The 16,816-nt window shown below is 45.8% G+C and overlaps 1 protein-coding gene across 1 annotated transcript in view; it reads left to right on the top strand.

Annotated features, from left to right (window-relative positions):
• ABCC3 (ATP-binding cassette, sub-family C (CFTR/MRP), member 3) overlaps window positions 1–16,816 on the top strand; it is a 67,663-nt gene that overhangs the window by 35,266 nt on the left and 15,581 nt on the right. Inside the window, exons 16-23 of the mRNA XM_006889461.1 lie at window positions 145–271; window positions 357–533; window positions 8,162–8,329; window positions 8,618–8,807; window positions 12,852–12,966; window positions 13,169–13,316; window positions 13,409–13,616; window positions 13,855–14,165. Coding sequence (XP_006889523.1) covers window positions 145–271; window positions 357–533; window positions 8,162–8,329; window positions 8,618–8,807; window positions 12,852–12,966; window positions 13,169–13,316; window positions 13,409–13,616; window positions 13,855–14,165 — 1,444 coding nt within the window. The remainder of the gene's footprint in view (window positions 1–144; window positions 272–356; window positions 534–8,161; window positions 8,330–8,617; window positions 8,808–12,851; window positions 12,967–13,168; window positions 13,317–13,408; window positions 13,617–13,854; window positions 14,166–16,816) is intronic.

Raw genomic sequence — 16,816 nt, 5'->3', positions numbered from 1 at the left:
AACCCCACCTTTGCAGGTAAAGCCTCAGCTTGCCAGGATGGTGACTGGGGTGGGGAGGCTTAGGTCTCCACGTGGAGAGCTAGGGACCAAAACTCTGTCGTCTAGATGCTCCCACTGACTGGCTTCTGGTTTCCTCATCCTCAGCCTAGACATCCAGGTGCCAAAAGGGGCACTGGTGGCCGTGGTGGGACCTGTAGGCTGTGGGAAGTCCTCCCTCGTGTCTGCCCTGCTTGGAGAGATGGAAAAGCTGGAAGGCAAGGTGTATGTGAAGGTGAGAGGGACAGAGCCTCTAGGGAAGGGCATGGGGCTTGGCTAGGCCTTGAGGAAGCCCCAACACAACCTTCTTCCTCCACCAGGGCTCCGTGGCTTACGTACCCCAGCAGGCGTGGATCCAGAATGCCACTCTTCAAGAAAACGTGCTGTTTGGCAGAACCCTAGACCCCAAGCGCTACCAAAAGGCCCTGGAGGCCTGTGCCCTGCTAACTGACCTGGAGGTGCTTCCTGGTGGGGACCAGACAGAGATTGGAGAGAAGGTAACAAAGTCCCCTCCCATCTGCTGGGAGACATGTATACGTACATTCATTCATCATCCGTTCATTAATGTACGCATACATTCAGGCAACATCCTGCCCAGCTCAGTGTCTGCCACCAGAAGAGAGATCCATTGCTGAGGACACTGGCTTGTGGATAAGCAGGGGCTGTGGAGAGCTCTGGGCAGGAGCCAGGGAGGACACCCACAGGGAGTCTGAGTAAGGAAAAGCATCGTTCCTTAAGTGAACTTTAACCCAGAGAGCTCATCATCCATTTGCTCTTTGGGAAAACAGTGCAGCAGGCATGAGAGCGGCAGAAACTGGGAAGAAACAAGGGGGAAGGATCCCCATCAATAACAGCAACATACAAAGCTGATTTTACGAGGTCAGACATTGGGTCATGACAGCTTTTTCTCAGTTCTGCTGTTAGGCAGTTCTCTCTCTCACCCTCTGCTTCTCAGCAATAGGTTCTTCCCGACTGGGGCAAGTGTTACATAACCTTTTGTGTGCCACCCTCCACTCTACCAGTAATGAGGCCTGAGGGCTCTCGGCTCTAACTCCACGGCTGGGCCTGCCTAGCTCAGCTAGCTCACACCAGACTCTGATTCTCTGCTGCCTCTGCTGCTGTCACCATTGTCACTGCCATTGCCACTGCCACAGCTCTCTCTCAGCCTCACTCTGTCTCTTTGTCTCTGGTTTGTGCAGGAATCTCTGGCCCAAAGGACATGCTGCATTCTCTGCTTCTTCTTTCTTGATGGTAGTGAAGGTCCCCTCTTCCGCCTCTGAACCTGCTCAGTTTAAGCCTGGAGAGATGGCAAAACTGACCAATCCACATGTTAGCATTCTACACATCTAATTTGCATATCCCCACTCAAAAGGTACTATTTACCTTATTATATTAACATAAAGCTATCTAATCACCTCAGAGGATCACAAAAGCTCTGGTGTGTGCATAATGCTGCTTGGGCTGAAAGTCACATGCCATGGCTAGAAAGCCCATAGCAAATAATCCACTCATTCATTAATGCTCTATTAATGTCTACTACAGATAGTCTACTCATCTGTCAGTTTGTCATACTGTAGTGACTTGCATGTTGCTGTGATGCTGGAATTATGCCGTTGATGTTTCAAATACCAGCAGGGTCCCTCATGGTGAACAGGTTTCAGTGGAGTTTCCAGACTAAGATAGAATATGAGGCGGGAGTGATTGTCCACTGCTGAAATAATGTGCCCTGGAAACCCCCAAGAATAACATCAGATTGTTGTTCTGGAAGAGGCCAAAAGATGAGCCCCTTGGGCTGGAAGGCACTCAAAATAAGACAGGGAAGAGCTGCCTCCTGAAAGCAGAGTCTATCTTAATAACACAGATGGAGTGAAGCTTTCACCAATAAAGAGCCTGCCTTGGCTCATGCGGCAAGACTCAAGATGAGGAAAAAGAGCTGCAAACACCCACTGATAACTGGAACCTGGCAGGTACGAAGCGTGGACCTAGGGAAGTTGGAGGTTTAAAAAAACTAAATAGAACATGTAAAGATTGACATTGTAGGGATTAGTGAGCTGAGATGGTTCAGTATTGGCCATTTTGATTCATATTATCTATTCTGCCAGGATCAACAAGTTGAAGAGGAATACTGTTGCTTTCATAGTAAAAAAAGAACATTGTAAATCTATTCTAAGTGCAGTGCTATTAGCAATAGGATAATATCCAGATGTATACAAGGAAGACCTGTTCATACAACTATTATTCAAATGTATGCACCAACCACTCAAGCCAAAGATAAAGAAATGAAGGACTTCTACCAACTTTGGCTGTCTGAAATTGATCAAACATGCAGTCAAGATGCGTTTCTAATAATTGGTGACTATAATGCAAAACAGAGGAGAAAGATGACCAATCTCCTCCCATGCGATTAGCTGCCTCTGAAAACCCACTGAGGGTCAGCTATGGATCAGTTCTGACTCAACGGTACACAACAACATAATACAAAAGCTGGAAACAAAGAAGAAGGACTGGTAGTCAGAAAATACGGCCTTGGTGACAAAAATGAGACTGGAGATCAAGGGATAAAATTGTGTGCTATCCAACATCATTTATTCGTTGCAAATATTAAAAAAAAAACAAAACAGAAAGGGACACTATGCACATGGACCTCACCTGCAGGAATATACAGGAGTCAAATTGATTACCTCTGTGGAAGATGTTGGAGAGAAGCTCAGAATCAGCAGTCAAAAGAAGGCCAGGGGCTGACTTTGAAACAGATCATCAATTACTCATATGCAAGTTAAAATTAAAACAAGTCCACAAGAGCCAAAATATGACCTTGAGTGTATCCTAAAAAACCTCCCAAGAAAAGACTTGATGTATTAAACATAAATGACTGAAGATCAGATGAGTTGTGAGATGACATCAAGGATATCCATAAAGAAAACAAAAGGACATTAAAAATACAAGAAAGAAAGAAAAGGGGGGGGGAATGGATATGAGAAGAGACTCTGAAATGTCTTTTTCAACATATAGAAGCCAAAGCAAAAGAAAGAAATGATAGCATAAGAGAGCTAGCTGAACAGAAGATTGCAAAGGGCAGCTCAAGAAGACAAAACAAAGTATCATAACAAAATGTACAGAGACCTGGAGTTAGAAAACCAAACACAAAGCACACACAAAGCATTTCTCAACCCGAAAGAACCCAAGAATAAATTCAAACCTTGAGTTGCAATATCTAAGGATTTTATGAGCAAAATATTGAATGATGTATGAAGCATCAAAAGAAATGGAAAGGTTACCTAGTCTCTGTACCAACTGATTGATGCTGAACCATTTCAAGAAGTAGCATATGATCAAGAACTGGTGGTGCTAAAGAAAGAAGTCCAATTTCCCTGAAGGCATTGTCAACAAAGAAGGCCCCAAGACTTGGTAGAATACTAACAAGAGTTTCAGCAAACAGACTCAGCCCTAGACGTGGTCACTAGTTTATGCCAAGAAATTTGGCCAAGCTATCTGCCCAACTAACTGGAAGAGATCAATATTTGTTTCCATACCAAAAAAAGGTGACCCAACAGAATGTGAGAATTAACAAACGATATTATTAGTAACACACACAAGTAAAATCTTGCATAAGATTATTAGAAACTATCTTTAACGGTACACTGACTGAAAACTGTCAGAAATTCAAGCTGGACTCAGATGAGGCCAAGGAATGAGAAATATTGCTAAAGTTGGATGGATTTTGACTAAAAGCAGACAATCCCAGAAAGATATTCACCTGGGTTTTACTGACTATGCAAATACATTCACTTATGTGGATCATAATAAATTATTAATATCATTGAGAAGAATGGCAATTCTAGAACTTTTTATTATGCTCCTTAGAAACCTGTGCATAGATCAGGAAGTAGTTGTTCAAATAGAACTGTTAAGGAGACACTGCAGGAAAACAAACAGATTTGTCCTGGAAAGGGTTAAACCGGGTGGCTCCTTGGAGGCAAGGATTCTGAGGCTCCGTCTAGCATACTTTGGACATGTTGTGAGGAGAGACCGGTCCTTAGAGAGGGACATCATGCTTGGGAGGGTGGAGAGACAGTGCAGGAGAGGAAGGCCCTCTATGAGGTGGATTGATTCAGTAACTGGGATAATTGGGATGCGAGTGTCAGAGACAGTGCGATTGGCACAGGACAGAGTGGAGTTTAGGGCTGTTGTACATAGGGTCGCTATGAGTCGCAGGTGACTCGACGGCACATAACAACAAAAACAACAAGATGTGTGTCAGTTCTGTATCCTTTCACCATACCCAGTCAATCTGTATGCTGAGAAAATAATTCAAGAAGCTGGACTCTATGAAGAAGAATGTGACATCAGGATTGGATGCAGTTCATATTATGCAGATGACATAATCTCACCTGAAGGAAGTGAAGAGGACTTAAAACCCTCACTGAGGAAGATCAAAGACTACTGTCTTCAATATGGATTGCATCTCAACATCAAGAAAACAAAACTCTTCACCACTGGACCAATAGACAGCATCAAGATAGAGAAAGAATTGAAGTTGAGAAAATATTGAAGTATTTTATTTTACTTGAATCTACAGTCACCACCCACAATAATAGCAGTCAAGAAATCAAAAGACACATTGGGCAAGTCTGTTATTAAGGACTTCTTTAAAGTGCTAAAGAACAAGGATGTCAGTTTAAAGACTAAGGTGCATCTGACTCAACCCTTGGGATCTTCAGTTGCTTCCTGTGCATGTGATAGCTGGGCAATGAATAAGGAGGCGCAAAAAAATGGATACCTTTAGTGTTGGTGAAGAGTATAGACTCTCTCATGGAATGCCAAAAAACAAATTTGTCCCAGAGAAAATAAAAGCAGGCTGCTCCTTAGGAGCACAGATGGTGAAACGCCATCTCACATACGTTGGGCATTCTGTCAGGAGGCGCCAGTCCTTGGAAGAAGACATCATCCTGGGAAAAGTAGAGGCTCAGTGAAAGAGAGGAAGACCCTGAACGAGATGGGTTCATTTAGTTACTGCAATACTTGACTCGAGCATGACAGATCATATCAGGATGGAGCAAGGTTTTGATCTATTTTTCATAAGGTTGCTGTGAGTCATGCTCAATTTGATGGCCCCTAACAATAATAACAATAGCCAGACAAGTATTCTGGCAGCACCATCCATAGCTAAGGCTGCTAAACAAAAGGTTGGAGGTTCAAACCCACCAGGTGTTCTACAAGAGAAAACTGACACAACCAGCTTCCACAGAGGTTACAAATGTAAAGATTATGTCTCCATCCTCCAGGTTAAAGTTGACCCAGGGGTATGCCAGATCTGGGGTCCTCAGGGTGCAAGTGCTTTGCTCTCCAATCTAAAGGTTCAAACCCAGGTAGTATCTCCATGAAAGAAAGGGCTGTGATCTGCTTCTACAAAGATTACAGCCAAGCAAATACTTGGAGGAGTTCTAATCTGTAATACATGGGTTGATTGACCATGAATTGGAATTGAGAGCAATGTGTCCAGTGTGGCTTTTTACTGTGTGGGCCACATTCTGCAAGAGTAAACATATTGGTCTGAAATCTATCCTCAGCAATCTAAAGGTTCAAACCCAGGTAGTATCTCCATGAAAGAAAGGGCTGTGATCTGCTTCTACAAAGATTACAGCCAAGCAAATACTTGGAGGAGTTCTAATCTGTAATACATGGGTTGATTGACCATGAATTGGAGTTGAGAGCAATGTGTCCAGTGTGGCTTTTTAGTGTGTGGGCCACATTCTGCAAGAGTAAACATATTGGTCTGAAATCTATCCTCAGACAGTGCACAGGCTTCCCCCCCCTTTGTTTAGTGACCAGCATCATTGAGTCTGACTTCTAGTACCAGTCCTGGTATATTACCTTTCTTCTGGAGCCTCTGCTTTCTTCTCTGTACCAGGTGGTGATTGGAATAATATGAGTCTCTTAATTAATTATAAGGGAGCTTTGGTGGCATCGTGGTAAGGAGTTGGGCTGTTAAACCAACTGTGTTATACTTGGTTGGAGTCCACTAGCCGCTCTGTGGGAGAGAAATGAACTAACTCCTCCCACGAGATTTACAGCCTCTGAAAACCTACTGGAGGGTTAACTCTATGAGTCAACCAAACATAGCCATAGCAATAATGAATTGCATTAATTTAACTGATATTATAAAACAAAATGTATATGAATGACTGAATAAAGACTCAATAGAATTTATAACATTTCACTCCAAACACAATGCATTTCAAAAGTAATCATAATTGAGTGTCCAGAACATAATAGCCAAAGGACTTTTGGTGGCATGATGGTTGCTCAGTTGCTAAACATAAGATTGAAGGTTCTAATTCCCAGTGGTTCCTCAGGACAAAGACCTGGGAATGCTGCTGTGAAGAATAGAGTAGAGAAAACTGTATGAGGCAGTTCTGCTCCATCACATGTGGTCACTATGAGTCGGATTCAACTTGCTGGCACACCACCACCAGCTTGGAGAAGGCACTCCGCAAAGTGTGGAGGCAATGTATGAGCGAGGAGACACACATAGCTCAGTCACCGGAGGTGCAGGCAGGACCCTCAACTGCTTCCCAGGAACTCCAACCCCCGCTGCACCAGCTTTCCCCCGGGTCAGTTTCTCAGAGCACGCTATACAGCTGGGTCTCCCATGAGGAATGAGTGTAGCTGGTGACAGAGAAGCAGACTTTCCCTCTTACAGTCTGTCCTCTGCCCTCCCTCACCTTCCTCAGATTCCCCACATGATTTTAGCCTTTGTTGTTAGATGCCATCACATTGACCTGGACTCACAGCTACTCCATGTACAACCCATCAAAAGCCTGCCTGGTCATGCACCATCCACACAATTAAGGCCATTGTTGGATTCACTATGTCAATTTATCTTGTTGAGGATTTTCTTCTCCCTCTTCTACTTTTCCAAGCCTCATGTCCTACCCCAAGGACTCACTCACTCACTCATAACTGATCCTCCAGCAGGTTTTCAGAGGCTTTGAATTGCACAGGAAGAGAATGCCCATCTTTCTCCTGGGGAACATCTGGTGGATTCAAACCACCTGCTTCAATTAGGCCTGTCTGCACTAGGCTACCAGAGCTCCCTACTTTTGGATGGTTGTTGTTATGTACTGTGGAATCAGATCCAACTCATAATTGATCCTCCAGTGGGTTTTAAGAAGCAATTAGTCACATGGGAGGGGATTGCCCATTTTTCTCCCATGAAGCAGCTGGTGCATTCAAACTATGGGTTGGCAATATAGCTCCATACAACTAGGCTATCAGACCTCCGTATTACAGGGACTAGTCCCTCCTGTGCCCAAAGCATATGAGACACAATGTCACTGTGCTTGCCTGTAAGGAGCACCCTGGCTTCACTTCATCTAAGACAGATATGTTTGTTCTGTTGGCAGTCCCTGAGATATTCAGAACTCCTCACCAACCCCGTCGTTCAAAGACATCAGTTCTTCTTTGATCTTCTTTATTCCTTGTCTAAGTGTCTCATGCATATGAAGCAACTGAAAACAACCTGGCTTGGGTCAGGTGCACCTTAATCATTAAACTGACATCCTTACTCCATAGCACCTTAAAGAGGGCAGCAGATCTGTCCAATGCAGTTTAACGTTTGGCAACTGAACAATCTGAGGGCTGATGATTTCTGAAGCTATTGCTGGAGTCATCAGACCAGGGTGCCTGTCCTCGCTCCTTCCCTTAATAGCCCTGCATCTTGGACAAAGCTATTAACATGTTGGGCTTTAATTTCTTCATCTAGAAAGTGAGTCTAATGATACCTCACTGGAAGGACTGATGTGAGCACCAAATGGGATAATTGTTATGAAAGCGTTTGCAAACTGTATGGGCGATGGGAGATTAATAGGCCTATTAACAGCCTCCTGGGGCTTTCCAGCCTCCCAGAGTATGAAGGTAGCAGGCAGGGAAGCCAGCCGGGCAGGGTGGGGGAGTGGAGGGGGAAGCTGTCCTCGTTTGCCCGGAGGACTCAGAGCCACCCCCAAGGGTGCTTCAAGGGGACTGGATCAGGATAAGGCATGTGATTCAGAGGTCTGCCTTGCTTGATGTCAGTGGTCAGCATCTGGGTTCCCTGCCACCCAGCACCCACTCTTTCTCCCTTCAGGGTATCAACCTGTCTGGGGGCCAGCGGCAGCGCATCAGCCTGGCCCGAGCTGTGTACAGTGATGCGGACATTTTTTTGCTGGATGACCCCTTGTCAGCGGTGGACTCCCATGTAGCCAAGCATATCTTCGACCACGTCATCGGGCCAGAAGGTGTGCTGGCCCACAAGGTGAGCCCACTGGGGGCCCTGGGAGAGAGCTGGGGAGAGGCAAAGTGATTTGAGGGATTGGAGGTGTGGAAAACCTAGAGAAACAGGAGTGAGGTGGGTCACAGGGGCCACCGTTAGAAGGGGAGCCGGGTGCAGAGGTTCTGAGCAAATGGCAGCAAGTGCAGGGTGAGGCCCAGGTATACCTGTCCATGCCCCGAACACATGGGCTTGTGTTCACATTCCAAACCCTGTACCTGTCGTGGGGGACAGTGCCAAGGGAATGAGGGACTGCTGTTGCCTTCTCCCCAGACTCGAGTGCTGGTGACACATGGAATCAGCTTCCTGCCCCAGATGGACTTCATTATTGTACTGGACAATGGACAGGTGTCTGAAGCTGGCTCTTATCCAACTCTGATGAAGCACAACGGCTGCTTTGCTGACTTTATCCGCAACTATGCGCCTGACGAGGTGGAGGAGCATCTAGAGCCTGGCAGAGCTGGTACCCACCCGCCCACTCACATGCTCTTGTGCCCTCCCAGAATCTCCTCTGTCTCCAGCCTCTGTCTCTGGACTGGTCCACTGTTACCCAGGAAGTTCTGGGACCACCTTCGTGGCAGTTAGATACCACAGAGGTCAAGCCCACCTGCTCCTCTTCCCTGACTGAGGACTTTAGATCAACAGCTCAGGTTTTCCCATCAGGAAAAAGTGCAGGAGGGTCCAGACTCAGTTTATATGACAGGGTTGTTTTTGGATAAATTATCTGGCATATTTGCAAATTCATGGTAATTTATTTGCCAACAGTTGTTTATTGAGCAATCACAATGTTCAAAGCATTGTTCTAGGCATCGAAACAATAGCAGTGTACAAACACTGAGGGGTTTTTTTTGGGGGGGGTGTTTTTTTAAACAGACATTGTTTTTTAAAAAAATCCTAAGGGGAGCTCTGGTGGCCTAGTGGCAAGAAGCTGCAACTACAATCCCAGAGGTGCACGGTTCGAATCCACCAGATGCTCTGCCGGGGAAGGAGGGGCAATCTCCTCCTGTACCAGTCAGATCTGATTTGACGGTACACGCACACAAAAAGAATAAAATTTAAAAAAAATCCTAAAAAATATATATCCCCCATGAGACCTATTAAAATCTCGGGGATTATGGGACTCCTCCAGATCCCCAAACTGGCTTATAGATCTTGTCCTGGTCTTCTCGCCTACTCTTAACAAAGGCTATGGGAAAAGGATTGGACCCTGAAAAGCTACTGAGGATTAGCTATGGGTCAGGTCTGACTCGATGGTACACAACAACAAGGCTAATAAAGCACTTTTTTGTTGTTGTTTAAGGTCCATTTCCAACTCACAGCAGTCCTATGTAACTGCATCTGGGTGGATTCAAACTGCCAGACATTCAGATAGCAGTTGAGTGCTTAAGCATTGAGTCCCAGGGCTCTTTAACATAGAAATGACTAAATTCTAGATGCAGTAGGGAGTGCTCTGGCAGCCTGGTCTACCAGCAGCTCTAAGGGAGAAAACTGGGCAGTCTCCAGCCGTTGTGGCATACAGCCTCAGAAGCATGCTGGAGGGTCAGCTACAAGTTGGAGTGAGTGAGTGAGTGAGAAGCAGTAAGTAGAGCCTCAGAAACCTGATGACAAGTTGCTGAGTTGGAAAAGACTTGATGGTGATGGGTTTGTTTATTAGATTAGCTACAGTAGAAGGATTTAGTCTTGTTGTCTAACCCTCTTGTTTAAGTTAATCAGGACCTTGTGGGCAGGCCTTTGTGTTGAAACGTCAATTGGGCCCTGACTAAATCTCCAGTTGGAAGGCTCATGTGTGAAGTTGGGTGTAAACTGTTGGGTCATTTTTTTGTTTTATTAACAATCATATGTAAACGGTTTGGCCACTTGGATTTAGTCTTGTTGTCTCAGCCTCTTGTTTAAGTCAATCAGGACCTGGTGGGCGGACCTTTGTGTTTAAAAGTCAGTTGGGCTCTTAGGCCTGCAGCCCCTGTTGACTGTGTTTGGGGAGAACATTGTTCTAAGTGGTATAGCACTTGTCTGTCAGTCTACTATACTGAGTTAACTTGGAGTTGCTGTGAAACTGAACATGTGTCAATGATGTGTCAAATGCCATAATGGTTACCCATGGTGGACAGCGTTTGGTAGAGCTCCCAGATTACAAAATGCTTGGAAACAGAATTAGCATCCACTTCTTAAACAGCAGGTCTTTGGAAACTCTATGAATATTAGAGAAAAGATGATAGTTATGGAACAGGGTAGGGTTGATATGAGCCATACACAACTTGATGGCACGTAACAACAACAACAACAGAAGGAGCTCTGGTAGCATAGTTTGTTGTGTTCGGGGCTACTAACAAAAGGTCAGTAATTTGAATTCATCAGCTGCTCCATGGAAAAAAGATGGACATCCTCCTTTCATGTAGATTTATGGCCTCAGGAACCCAAGGGAGAGCTGTCATAAGTTGGAATTGACAGTGAGGTTGGATTTTTTTAGATATGTATAGGGTGGTGCAGTGCTTAAGCATTGGACTCAAGTTGAAGGTAGTGGTTCAAATCCACCAGCCAGAAACTTGCTGCACAGTCTGTTTCTATAAAGATCACAGATGTGGCAACACTATGAGGCAGTTCTAGTCTATCCTAGAAGGTCACTAAGAGTTGGAATTGACTCAGTGGCAATGGGCTTATTTTTTTTTCCTTCAATGATAGAGGTTACCTGTGTAAAAAAGCTAAATGTCAAGAAAACAAAGATTCTAACCACTGGGCCAATTGGCAGCATCGGCATGGATGGTGAAGAGATTGAGATAGTTAACAGTTTTAATTTACTTGACTCCACAGTCAACACTTGGTAACAGCAGCCAGGAAATCAGGAGACGAATTGCATTAGGAAAGTCAGCTGTGAGGGACCTTTCAAGAGTACTGAAGAGCAACAATGTCAGGCTGGAGACTAAGGTGCACCTGATCCGGGCTATAGTCTTCGCAATTATGTGCTATGCATCAGAGAGTTGGACAGTGAATAGGGTTGATAGAAAAAGGATTGATGCCTTTGAGCTGTGGTGCTGGAGAAGAGTGTTGAATATACCATGGACTGCTAGGAGAACAAACAGGTTTGACCTGGAGAGGGTGAAGCCAGAATGTTCCCTGGAGTCAAGGATTCTGAAGCTTCGTCTGACATATTTTGGGCATGTTGCAAGGAGGGACTGGTCCTTGGAGAGGGACATCATGTTTGACAGAGTGGAGGGGAGGCAAAGGAGAGGAAGACCTTTGGTGAGATGGATCGATTATGTGACTGGAGTGGTGGGAATAAGTGTGTTTGAGATGGCTAGGTTGGCACAGGATAGAACAGCATTTAGAGCTCTTGTACATAGGGTCGCTATGAGTTGCAAGCTACTCAATGGCACATAACAACAACAACAACAATGATAGAGGCTTTTTGTCGTGTTTTGTGTTTTCCTTTTTAGGGGAGTGTTTATGTGTAGTATGTACCAAAGGCTCCTTAGAAGTAATGGCGTTGGGGTTTGATCTCAATGACTATAGATGTGGCACTTGATACACCATTGGCACAGTGTTCAGTTTTACAGCAACTCACCTCAAACTCATGACTCTCAAATCCGTTCCAGCTCGTAGCAACCCTCTGTCAGATTTCTGAAGCTGTAATTCACAGTGGGAGGAGACTGCCTATCTTTTTCCATAGAGCTGCTAGGGGATTCGAACTGCTAGAGACACACACACACAGTCTTTGGATTAGGAGCACAATTTGCCACAGGTTATGAGAAAGGCATTCTGCTTGGTCACGAAGAGAGTCAGCACAAAGAAGGGAGACCCTCAGTGAGACGGACTGACGCAATGGGTGCAGCAGTGGGCTCAGGTACAGCGACGATTATGAGGATGGCAGGGGACTGGACCACGTTTTGTTCCATTGGGCACAGGGTCAGAGGAGTTACCCTAACTTGATAGCACCTTTCAAAAACATGCCCTGTGCTCAGCATTTGACAATCTTTCCTTTAACCCTCACAATCACACTACGAAGTCACGATTATCACTGCTCCCATCTGATATTTGAAGAGGGAATTCTGGCAGCATCGTCTCTTAGGTGCCGTGCTCCTAACCTAATGGTGGCACCTCTCTGCCAGTTCAAATCTGCCAGTGGCTCTAAGGGAGAAAGATGGGCGATTTCCTCTTGTGCAATTTACAGCCTTAGAAACAACAACAATGTGTTTGAGGGTTTTGAATAATATGTTTGGAAACATCTGCTCAGACCTGCCAAGCAACCTGTTTCAGGTTAGGAAGCAAGGAATTGAAACTTAAGCTCAGTCAGTCTGATTCCAGAGCTCCTGCTCCTTATATTTGCATCTTTCTCCATCGTTCTCAATGGGAATGTTCCCTGTTCTTTTCCTTACTGCCCTTCCAGTCCTCTCATTTTCTCTCTTGCCTGTCAATTCAGACCCCTTCAGTGGAGTAGGGATGCGGTGAGGGGTACAGGGACTTGCATGGTAAGCCAGCTAACCTCTATCTTTCCCCCCACACCTCTCTGAAGCTTTGGGGGATGTGGATGAAGAAGATGTGCTGCTGCTTGATGACACACTCAGTAACCACACTGACCTCACGGACACTGAGCCCCTCATATATGAGGTCCGGAAACAGTTTATAAGGTAAGTTACTGACACCTCAAACCACCTCCACCAGTAGCCAGGGGTCTGCATAGGACTCCCCACCTGCTCCCTGGTTTAGCCAGGTAGGGTGCAGGGGACTGTTCTCCTGGGCTCTGGCTGCAGCCTGGACTCTCCTCCTGGGACTCCATGCTGTGAGCCTGTTGGAGGCGTATCTTCTGGGCTTGACCAGCTACCTCTACAGACAGCTCAGCACCATGTCCTCTGAAGGGGAAAGCCCAGGGTGGTCTGTGTCCCGGCGGCATCTGGGCCCAGCAGACAAAGCTGTGCAGGTGGTAGAAGCGAAGGCCAATGGGGTGCTGATCCAGGAAGAGAAGGAAGAGACCGGCTCCGTGAGTAGGATGGCTGAGGGCTGAAGAAGGTGGACAGGCCCCAATAGTCCTGTGGCTGAAGGGAGCCCTCTGTTCCCACTCACCACCTGCAGGTGAAGATGAATGTGTTCTGGGATTACGCTAAGGCCATAGGAATTGGTACCATGCTGTTCATCTGCCTCCTACACGTGGGTCAAAGTGCAGCCACCATTGGGGCTAACGTATGGCTCAGTGCCTGGGCCAATGATGCCACGATGGATGAGCCCCAGAACACCACCACCCTGAGGCTGGGTGTCTATGCTGGTTTGGGAATGTTGCAAGGTGAGCTTGGAGGAGAGTAGGGGCCAGAAAGAGGCTCCATCCACATCCAGTCCCTACCTTAACTCTGAGCTGGGTGGGTTGCTTGGGCTCATACCTCTGCCTCTTAGCCTCCCTCCCATCACAGGCACAGCCCTGCCCCCGTGCCTCTCTAGTTCAGCCTTCCTGGCCGCCCAGCCTGCCCCTCCAGCCTTGCCCCCTAGCCCAGCTGAGAGATCCTGCCCTCTGTCTCCCCTCTCAGGGCTTCTGGTGATGGTGTCGGCCTTCATGATGGCGATGGGCGGTGTCCAGGCTGCCAGATCGCTACACCAGACGCTACTGCACAACAAGATGCGCTCGCCACAGTCCTTCTTTGACACGACGCCCTCCGGTCGCATCCTCAACCGCTTCTCCAAGGACATCTACGTCATCGATGAAGTCCTGGCCCCTGTCATCCAAATGCTGCTCGATGGCTTCTTCAACTCTGTCTCCACCGTCGTGGTCATCCTAACCAGCACACCTCTCTTTGCTGTGGTCATCGTGCCGCTGGCCGCGCTTTATACCTATGTGCAGGTGTGTGGGTGTGACAAAGGGATGGTCCAGGGGCGTGGCCAGAGGAGTGGCTATGGACTGAGGCTGGGGCGGGAAAGGGTCTTGTGGTGGGCGTGGCCAGGAGACAGCGGCCTGGAGGCCAGTGGGCGTGGCTCTCCTGTGGTTGGTGGAGCAGAGATAGGACTTGAGATGGAACAACCCACCCCTGCACCTCGGGGATGATGCTAAGGGCAGTATTCAGTTATCCTGCGTCTTTGAAAGAGCTCTCCAATCTCTGTAGATGTTCATTGAAATAAAAAAAAAGAAAAGAAAGAGATCTCATGGCCTAGTGGAAAGGAGCTGTCCTCCAATACATAGGCACATGGTTCAAATCCACCAGCTGCTTCGCTGGAAGAAAGATGAGCAATCTCCTCCCAGGCGATTAACTGCCTCTGGATGGTCAGCTCTGGGTTGGTTCCGACTTGATGGCAAACCACATTTCTGTGATCTGATAGACCCTATCTCATTTGTTGATGCAAGGTTAAAAAGAAAATAAGAGAAATTATTATATAAATTGAATTGCTCCAGAATGGTCTCCTGTTGGTTATTTGTAAATAAAACGTTAACAGTTGGGAACGTAGCATACATCTTGACATTTTAAATACATATCTAAACATACATGTATATGTATATGTATATGTATATGTATATGTATATGTATATGTATATGTATATGTACATGTACATGTATATGTATATGTATATGTATATGTATATGTATTTAAAGACACTTGTTGTTGTTGTGTGTTATCGAGTCAGAACTGACCTATACTGATCTTCCAGTGGGTTTTCAGAGGCGGTAAATCACACAGGAGGAGACTGCCCATCCTTCTCCCATAATAAAACAGATATATCTTTAACACGTATAGTTACCACCTAATAGACAGGCTAGTGGTTTGGAACTCAGCAGCCAAAATGTGGGGAGAGATGTGACAGTTCGTGTCCCTGAATATTATAATCTTAGGAACTCTATGGTGCAGTTCTGTGTTGTCCTGTAGAGGCCCTGGGATTGGACTCAACTGGTTGGTGGTGAGTTTGAGTTTGGGGAGCAGAGAGCCACAAAAGGTGTTCACACTGACTGAGCACATCTTGCAATGGGCTAATCAATTGATACAGGTAATTCAAAAGGTGCTTAAGAGGTGGTACTTGCATCTCTGAAACAACACATCTTGTACAGCTCTGGCCGTCTTTAGGCAAACAATACGAAATGATTTTTGCAAATTTTGCAAAAACACTGTGTGAGCGCATTACTCTCAAAACTCTTTATAGAAACTATTCACAGCTGACCCTCCAGTGATTTTCCGAAACTGTAAATCACACGTGAGAAGATGGTCCTTCTTTCTCTTACTAACTAGGACACTTAAGTGGAGATAGGCATATTTAGATGGCCAGTGAAGGTCAATGCCACAGTCCAGGCTTTACCAGGGGTGTGTAAAGCCATTGTGACTGGAGAATCAGAAAGGCTTCATGGAGGAAAGGGCCTAAAACAGAGAGAAAGGGCAGACTGAGTTCCTGAAGCCATATTAGGGTACTGAGTCCTTGGTCCTTAAAGACTGGGAGAGGGACCAATATCTCAGGGGAGAGCTGGGATTGGCTGGGAGGAGGCCAAGGAGGAAATAGGCTGGTTCTGAGGGTGAATTGGGAACTCTGTCACCCTGAACTATCTCATGTGAATGCTGCAAGGGGAGGCTCGGGGAGAAAGGAGGCCAGGAAGAGGCTCCATCCACATCCTGGCTGAAAGCAGAGAATAGCAGAATAATTTCTATTTATGCTTTAATGACAATGCAAAGGCATATGACTGTATGGATCATAACCAATTATGGCTAACATTGAGAAGATGGGAATCTCAGAACTATTAATTGTGCTTATGTCAAGTCTATATCTAGACCAAGGGGCTGTTGTCTGAACAGAGCAAGGAAACACTGCTTTTATTTGCTATCAAGTTTAGTACAATTCATAGTGACCCTATGAACAACAGATCCGAACCCTATCCTATCCTGTGCCATCCTCATCATCTCTGACACATTTGAGCCCATTGCCTCAGTCACTATGTCAATCCATCTCATTGAGGGTCATCTTTCTCTTTCACTAACCCTCCACCTTTCCAAGCATGATGTCCCTCTCCAAGGAAAGCCTTTCCTAACAACATGCCAAAGGATGTGAAATGAAGCTTTGTCATCCTTGCCTCAGAGGAGCATTCTGGCTGCACATTCTCTGTTTGTTCTTTTGGCAGTCCATGGGCTATTCAGTATTCTTCTCCAGTACCCCAGCTAAAAGGCATCAGTTCTTCTGTCATCCTTATTCATTGTCCAGTTATAGCAAGCAATTGAAAGACCATGCCCTAAATCAGGCACACCCTAGCCCTTAAACTGACATCATTGCTCCTCAGTAATTTGAAGAGGTCTCTGGCAGCAGACTTGCCTAGTGCAATATATCTCCTGATATCATAACTGCTGATACCAAGTGTGTTGATTATATATTCAAGCAAGATTAAATTGTTGACAACTTCAATCTTTTCTTCATCTATCACAATGTTGCTCATCAGCCCAGTGGTGAGGGTTTTTGTCTTCTTAATGTGGAGATGCAATCCATACTGTAGGCTGTAGTTTTTTATATTCTGCAGCAAGCACTTC

This window comes from Elephantulus edwardii, unplaced genomic scaffold (genome assembly GCF_000299155.1).
Source record: "Elephantulus edwardii isolate Elephantulus edwardi_28Jun2011 unplaced genomic scaffold, EleEdw1.0 scaffold00077, whole genome shotgun sequence".
Lineage (NCBI taxonomy): Eukaryota > Metazoa > Chordata > Mammalia > Macroscelidea > Macroscelididae > Elephantulus > Elephantulus edwardii.
The sequence above is the reverse complement of the archived record's forward strand: the minus strand, read 5'-3'. Positions and strand labels throughout refer to the sequence as shown.